The following is an 8,061-nucleotide window of genomic DNA, read 5'->3' on the forward strand; positions in this document are numbered from 1 at the left end:
TCCCTCCCTCCCTCCCTCCTTTCCTCCCTCCTTCCTTACTCCTTCCCTCCCTCCTTTTCTCCCTTCTCTCCCTTCCTCATTGAGTGCCTGCTATATGCTAGGTTCTCAAAATCGCCTCCTTTTGGTCTTCAAAGATGTGAGAATGTTAACCTGTGTGCGGATATCCTCCTTTTCCCTCCAGTGTGGGCTTGCAAGAATCATGGTCAAGGCCAGCTGCATGTGGATGGAGGCACGGGTCCTGCAGCAGCCTTGGCCAGATTTCAGCCCTAGTGAGCCTTCACTAACTTCACTTACCCTACTTTGGCAGGAATTGGGCAGCTGATTGCTTTGGATCTGATCTATATTTCTGGTGAAAAAAGCCAACCAGACCCTGGAGAGCTCACAGACTTAACAGCCCAGCACTTCATACGATTTGAGCCTGAAAACCTTCGGTCCACAGCTAGGAAGCAGCTGATTATTAGAAATGCTACGTGGGTAACCCCTGTGTCTGCCCCAATACCCAACCCTTCTCCTTGCTTACCTGGCCCTGAGTCCCAGTGAGACAGGAGGTCCTTCCAAGGGCCTAGGGAAGACTGGGCACAGAATGGATATCCAGATTCAATTGAGGGATCCAGATTGACAGTCTATCATGGAAACCAGTAGCCACTCTTCGCTACTTACATTTAAATCAATTAAAATTAAATTAAGAGCTCACTTCCTCAGTGCCACGAGCCACATGTAGCTAGTGGCTGTCATATTGGACAGTGCAGATCTATGAGATCTCTATCCTTTCAGGAAGTTAGGTTAGACAGTGCTGCCCCAAATCATCCTGGACCCTCCCTAGCCAGCCACAGCTTTCCAGAGAGGACATACCATGCCGTGTAGGGGAATCCATCCAAGTCCCAGGGGCAGACAGACTGTGGTCTGTGCGTTTCATTCTCCTTGCCATTTATTTCTTGACCCACCTCTGAGCACCACCATGACACCAGGACAAATCTCAGGGAGCCTCTCAACCAGGGCTGCCCTGGGACCCCAGGCATTACACAGGACTCTTGTCACCCAGGATAGCTGCAAGTCCTGCCCCTCCCATGCTGTGGAGTTGCCACTGTTCCTATTGGCAGCCAGTAGGCACATATCTTTCTGGATACAGTGTCCTGGGAGCCCACAGCAGGAAAGGCAGAGGGTAGGGGTGGGGTTGATGTGGCAAACCTTGGAAACTCATGTGGTGAGAGACACTGCAGAAGATATTCCCAATATTAGGGGGTGATGCATAGGCTCCTCCACTTTAATGACTGGAGCATGAATTCCTGACTTACCATGTCCTCTGAGTCATGGTAGTTCCAACCTCCAGCTGCCATGGCTGGAAAGTGAGGGACTCTCCTACATAGTCTCTGTCTTAGACTCCTTCACCCACCTGCTACCCCTCACCCGGCTCCCCCCACTCCAGGCTCCTCCGTTGGAAGGGTGTGAAGGCTGACCTGGTCTCTTCCTGTTCCTAGGTCCTTTGCTGCTCCCTCCTGGAGCAGGGTGGGGAGGCATGGGGTGGAGGGACCTGTTCCCAGCAGAACTGGGACATGGCCTTGGATGCATTGCCTCCACAGGCACGTGGAGCTGGCCTTCTACTGGCAGATCATGAAGCCCAACCTGCAGCCCCTCATGCCTGGAGAATCCTTCAGCATGGACAGCATCAAGTGCCACCCCGACAAGGAGACTGCCTTCTCCATCATGCCCAGGAAGGGGGTTCTCAGCCCCCACACAGACCACGAGTTCATCCTGAGCTTTTCTCCTCATGAGGTTCAAATGGTGTCATCTCAGTAGCCACACGTGGTTGGATTGTGTATTTAGACCCCCAACCTGTGTTCTTTAATCATACTGAAGCCACAGCTGGGCCCACTGAGGTGCCGTCCTGCCCAGGCCAGCACTTGGCTGAGTTGGGCTGGAGTACACACCTGGTGTGCGGGGCAAAGCAGCTCATTTTGTCTGGTCCTGATCCCAGACCCACCCTGTCTGCAGCAAGACCCTGGGCCAGTTTCCTCAGCTCTGGGTGTCTCCCACATGTCTACTATGGCAAAAAACATTACCATCCCCACCCATACCACAGCAGCCACTAGACAGAGTGAGCTGCAGGGACCTGAGGGCCAGGTTAGCACAGCGCTGGCCCCAACGTGGAGTGAAGCCCTGTGGGCCACAGTTAGGCTAGGGGGGAATTCAAGCTGGGCATGAAAAGGATGCTCCAGGGCCATTGTTAGTGGGTTTGGGGCTGAGATGAGTGATCCTGCCTCTAGTCCCAGCATCCAGCTGCCTCATTGTCTGTCCTGGGAAGGTGTGGTGCTTCAGACACATTGAGGGGCTTTGTTAGCATCAGGAAGGCCTTTCCTTTCCTTCTTGCCCCCAGGCCCAGCTGAGACAGGCCCGTGAGTCCTGGCTCATGTTCTGGCAGCAACTTCACTTTTCCTAAGGAGGGGAAGAGGCAGCAGGGAAGCATTCTTGGGTTTTCAGAAGGTCCTTCTAGGCTAAGGGGAGGAAGAATTCCTGCCATGCCCCAGCCTTCTCCAGGACAACCTGCTGGAACGCGGTGGTGTTTTCAGGGCACTGTGTTTGCCTTGCAGCTGAGAGATTTTCACAGTGTGCTCCAGATGGTTCTAGAGGAAGTCCCAGAGCCTGTAAGGTGAGAGAAACTGGGCCCTGGATGAGAAGTGTTCAGCTGGGCCTTCCCCCACCTTGGGGGTTCTCCTGGGGAAGGTATCAGGTGAGGGGAAGTGGGCAGCCTGGCCTACGCAGGCTTTGGGGAGTGGGAGCATTTTTCTGCCTTGCCCTGCAACCCAGCCCTGCAATGGGCTGAGCACACTAAGCTCGCTAAACTCACTATGAGGCCACCCCAGGAACTTTGGAGGTGTGCTCCAGGCCCATTGCTGCTCTTGGGGAACCAAATGGGGGGGTGGTGAGTGTGGAGGGAAGTCTTTGCCCCCACAGTGTAAACCTTCAGGCTGGGGCTCCAGCCAGCCCGGTGCAGAGATCCCAGGCTGGAGGCTGCAGAGTGGTCCCTGAAGGCAGCAGGGGAGTGCCCCTGTCCCAGTCCTTCGGCTAACCCACTGTCACAGCTATTGGTGCTCATCACCTTTCAGGCACTGGCTAATGCCTCTGATTTAGGGGACTCAGGAGCTGTGGGTTAGGGAGTGTTTTCTTTTCACAAGGCCAAACATGTGGGACAGGGACAGGGACACGCTAGGACGTGCTTCCAGGTGTGTCGGCTCCTAGCTCATGGTGGGTTTGTGTTTAGTTCAGAAGCAGAGAACCTGGGGCACTCCTCCTACTCTGTGGATGATGTGATCGTCCTGGAAATCGAGGTGAAAGGCTCAGTAGAACCTTTCCAGGTTCTCTTAGAGCCATACGCCCTCATCATCCCAGGGGAGAACTACATTGGCATAAATGTGAAGAAGACTTTTAAGGTAGGTCATTGTCTCTCTCCTGCCTAGGCTGGCCGAGGCTGTGCTGACATGGGTGCGAGTGTAGGGAGGATGTAGCAGGAGGGACAGATGGCAGCAGCCACTGCATGAAGGCTAAGGCTGTTCTCAGGGCCTTGAACCCAACTTGACTTGCACAGATGTGTAGGCCAGGCATGGCTGTCTTATTTTATCAGCCTCCCAGAATCCTCTAAAAGTTAGGGATATGGAGCGCATTCCCGTCTTTGGTAGAATATGTCAGCCACGTGTACTGCAGTGTGGAGGGAGGGTGCTTTTGGATTGGGAGGCCCATCGCTTTGGGTGGCCAGGAATTAGCCAGGAAGTGTCATGTGGACTCTTTACGAGCCCACAACCCTACAGTCCTTCAGCAGGTACAGACTTGACATGAAGGGGCAGTAAATGGGCAGCCCGGTCTCGGGTGTCTTTCAGATGTGGAACAACAGCAAGTCACCCATCAGATACCTGTGGGGGAAGATCAGCGACTGCCACATCGTTGAAGTGGAGCCCGGCACGGGGGTCATAGGTACCCTGGGGACTGCAGGAGGGGTTGTGACCTGCTGGCTCAGGTAGAAATCTTCAGAGTTAAAGGGGCTTGTGCAGGGCTCTTGGTGTCCTGTGACTGCTCTGGCTGAGGCCTGGGATGTGAGGGAGATGAGAAGTCCTTGCAAGCCAGATGTCTGGGCCCAGCCATAGGAGGAAACTGCCCCTGCTTCTCCTCTCCGCCTCTCCCTTTCCCTCTCTCTCTCTCAGAGCCCAGTGAGGTCGGCGATTTTGAGTTGAACTTTACTGGGGGTGTCCCTGGCCCCACAAGCCAGGACCTGCTGTGTGAAATCGAAGACTCACCCTCGCCAGTGGTGTTACACATTGAGGCAGCCTTTAAGGTGCTGCAGGTGGAGCTGGGCAGCAGGGTGGGCCCAGGGAGGTGGCAGGGCTGGGACACAGAGCCATGCCCAGGTGGCCCAGTGACAGGCCCTCTGGGTGTCTCAGGGGCCTGCCCTCATCATCAACGTCTCAGCCCTTCAGTTTGGTCTGCTCCGCCTGGGGCAGAAAGCCACAAACTCCATCCAGATCCGGAACATCAGCCAGCTCCCAGCCACATGGCGCATGAAGGAGAGCCCAGTCTGCCTCCAAGAAAGGCCTGAGGATGTAAGTCGGGCACTGCTGGTTCCTCTGGTGCCCCCACAATGAGCCCGTTTAGCTTGCCCTGGTCAAACTTGCCCTGGTGCATTTAGATCAGAACTTCGAGGCTGGGGGAGGAAAAGCCTGCCTGGTGACTTCCGCCTGGTGGTGCCTCCAGTTCTCCCCATCGCTGAGGCAGCTCAGCTCCTCTCTACAGCCAAATGTAATCCCCCACCAACATTTCCTGTGCCTTTTGTTACAATCGGATTCAGAAATAGGGCATGGGTTTCTGCCTCATCAGAACCGCCCGAGGCAGGAAGAAATGGGCAGCTAGGTTGGGCAGGAAGCCTCCAAGGCTGCTGCTGCTCCGGCCACATTCCCACCTCCTCCCCACTCTCTGAAAGGTTCGGATCCTCCCAGAAATCTGCTACCAGATGGCATCTGGTCACAGGCTGGCAGCCCAAACCCAAGGCTCCAAAAAGAAAATTCAAGATTTATTTCCATTCAAATAGCACTTTTCTTTTCATGATAAAAGTAGAAAAAAAAAAGCAGCTAAGTATTATCATAATCATATTTAAATGCAATGGGTGATCTGGAACAAGACATAAGTCACACAAAGCACCAGCTACTCACAAAGTGTCCACAGTGAGTCGTACATCACTGCGCCTTCACCATGGTATGGCTGCAGCTCCCTGGTGGACCACACATGTGAGACCCTGGCCATGTCTGTTTGGTGACTGCACTCTCCTTCTGGCTGCTTTCCACCAAGGTCCCCATCCTGCTTGCCCACTTGCCTTCCAAGTCAGAACACCGCACACTTCTCCTTCTGTATTAGGGAGCCCAGGGAAGACAATCCAAGCCATGCATATACCTTATTTTGCTAATGTACATTCCCTTTCTCCAGGGAAGTGGACTTTCCTTTCCATTCCGGGGAGGCCTCGCTCCTTTGCCTGATGGCCTATAGCTGGGCACTCTGAAACCTAGAGTTTATGACAGTGTGCATCGAATTGCCAACGCCATTGCCAAGTACCTGTTATACAGGCTTGGAGTTCAATGCTCTCCCCCTCAGGGCTCATTAATCTCCCACCATGGATCCTGAACCCACAGAAGACTAAGGCTGGGATGGGGCTGGGATGGGGCTGGGGGCAGGGTGGCATCAGTATCTTTAGTGTCCACGTTATGCTTAGCCAAGGCGTTTGAACCCTTTCTTCAAATGAAACTTTATGCAAAAGCCCAGTACATAGAATAAAGTGTGAATGCTGTAGCCACCCAGAGACCCCCTTGTTAGGCACCTCTGCCCCATCCTGCTTCTCCCCACATTCCAGTCCCCTGCACTTCCAGGGATTTCCTGGGATTTTCCAGAGCACAGTTGGAAGCTTACAGACCCCAGTCAGCCTCCTTATTTGATAGAGGAGAGACTGGAAGGGGCAGGGGTTCCCCAGAGTGTACGGCTGATGGGTAGCGGCATCACACCTGATCCCTCTTCTCTAGTTTCCAGTCTGTGGTGTTTTCCCACTGTGAAGAATAGTTGTGTTTTATAATGGAAATAATTGCCAATGTTATAGTATTGTAAGATTTATGTCATAAGCAAGGCTGATGGGAATCCCGTCTCTACAGTTCTCTGCACTCTATTCTTTTGAGTTCTCAAAAGAGTGTTGGGAGTTGGGGTTTGTTAGATGGTCTCAGATTAGGGGACACAGAGCTGCTGAAACCCAACCCCAGACTACAGCCACCCCCAGAGCTCCAGAGCTCCAAGGGAGATGCACATGAGCAACAAAGACAAAATAAAGCAAAGTGGCTCCTTCCTTACAGGGACAAGTGTCCTCTCTCAGTCAGGGCAGGAAGAATGGAATGTAAAGAGCCCTCCCCAGATGGGGACACTTTTCTTCCTGCTCTTTCCCTTCCCCTCTGCCTTTGTGTGTGTGCCTGGCATGGGAGGAGGGGCAGACAGTGGGGCAGGGGGGTGGTAAATGAGGCTGAACCTGCAGTGGGGACAGAAGGAGGGGTAGGGGAAAGACCATGTGGGTGCAAAGGAGAAATCTGTGGCCACAGCAGCCTCTCCCCACCCCCAAACTAGTGACCTGGTGGCTTTCCTCAGTTGAAGATGCTCAGAGGGCCACACCCCTAGTTTGGCTCACCAGCTCTCCTCTGGCTCCCTAGCTCTCCCCATTTTCCCTGGAGCACCTCCCTCCACCTTCTATCTCTCAGATCTGGGCCAGGGCATGGGGCCCTCTGGCTTACGTATTCCTTTACTTGGAGACTCGGTTTCTGTGCTCTTAATCCCGAGACTCTTGTGGCTCTGGTCCCCCACCTGCTTGCATGTTTCTGGATCCCAGATGGTTCTTGGAAGAGCTGGGGCAGCTTAGGGGCGACCTTGGTTGGGCATGGCCAGCCCCCAGTTCCTCTGCAATTCCAAGTGTCCTCAGTGCTCATCCTCCTGAGTGTTCTCCGGGGCAGGTGTCTCCCTTCGACATTGAGCCTTCAAGTGGCCAGCTTCACTCTCTGGGGGAGTGCAGGGTGGACATCACCTTGGAGGCCCGGCACTGCCAGCATCTGGAGACCGTCCTGGAGCTGGAGGTGGAAAATGGGGCCTGGAGGTAAGGGGGCCGTGGGAAGAGCCACTACAACAAACTCTATGCATATTTGTGGTGTATGTATCTATATTATATATTTATCTAGAGATGTTCTGGATTTAAAACTATTGAATCCAGAAAATTAGCATTCTATAAAATTTGTAAATTACAGAAAAGAAACTCAAAATGACCTAGAGATGATCCACTGATTATATTATGTATATATCTTTCTAGGGTGTGTGTCCTAAAGGGATGTAAATTAGTACAATCACTTTCGAAACTACTTTAGCATTAGCTAGTGTTTGCCCTTCGGAGTATACTCCCAGGGAAATCCTTATGCCTGCACAGTGGGAGATGTGTGCTCATGCAGGAGTGCTCAGGCTGGACTGCTCCTACAGGATAAACTAGAAAAACACTGTCAACGGGAGAATGAACATTAAAAGAAGTGTGACCTATCTAGATGAGCGCGCACCGTTATATTCTGGGAGGAACATGCTAGAGGTTTCAAAGGTTTTAGTAGTATTCCTTTTTTCTTCTTTATTCTCCCTCCGCTCCCCCACTTCCCTCCTTCTCTCTCTTTCTAGTGGAAAACTCCTCACATATATAAAACAAAGAGAATAGTGTAATAAACCCCCACATACTCTTTTCTCCCTTCAATAATTGTCAACTCACTGCAAGTACTGTTTCACCCATATCCCCTATCTCCTTCTCCCTACTCCTTCCCAAATTATTTTCAAATAAAATATTCATTTTCCTGCTGGGCGTGGGGGCTCACACTTGTAATCTTAGCACTTTGAGAGGCCAAGGCAAGCGGATCACGAGGTCAGGAGTTTGAGATCAGCCTGACCAATATGGTGAAACCCCGTCTCTACTAAAAATACAAAAATTAGCCAGGTGTGGTGGTGCTCGCCTGTAGTCCCAGCTAC

At 52.6% G+C, this 8,061-nt stretch overlaps 1 protein-coding gene across 3 annotated transcripts in view; it reads left to right on the forward strand.

Moving 5' to 3' along the window:
• DLEC1 (DLEC1 cilia and flagella associated protein) overlaps nt 1–8,061 on the forward strand; it is a 67,739-nt gene that overhangs the window by 38,014 nt on the left and 21,664 nt on the right. For all 3 annotated transcript variants that reach the window (XM_017847410.1, XM_017847409.1, XM_017847408.1), the window contains exons 12-19: nt 308–470; nt 1,581–1,773; nt 2,589–2,647; nt 3,260–3,428; nt 3,873–3,966; nt 4,194–4,324; nt 4,431–4,589; nt 7,020–7,159. In XM_017847410.1, the coding sequence (XP_017702899.1) occupies nt 308–470; nt 1,581–1,773; nt 2,589–2,647; nt 3,260–3,428; nt 3,873–3,966; nt 4,194–4,324; nt 4,431–4,589; nt 7,020–7,159 (1,108 nt within the window). The remainder of the gene's footprint in view (nt 1–307; nt 471–1,580; nt 1,774–2,588; nt 2,648–3,259; nt 3,429–3,872; nt 3,967–4,193; nt 4,325–4,430; nt 4,590–7,019; nt 7,160–8,061) is intronic.

The sequence above is a fragment of the Rhinopithecus bieti genome, unplaced genomic scaffold, assembly GCF_001698545.2.
Source record: "Rhinopithecus bieti isolate Rb0 unplaced genomic scaffold, ASM169854v2 scaffold_30015, whole genome shotgun sequence".
NCBI lineage: Eukaryota > Metazoa > Chordata > Mammalia > Primates > Cercopithecidae > Rhinopithecus > Rhinopithecus bieti.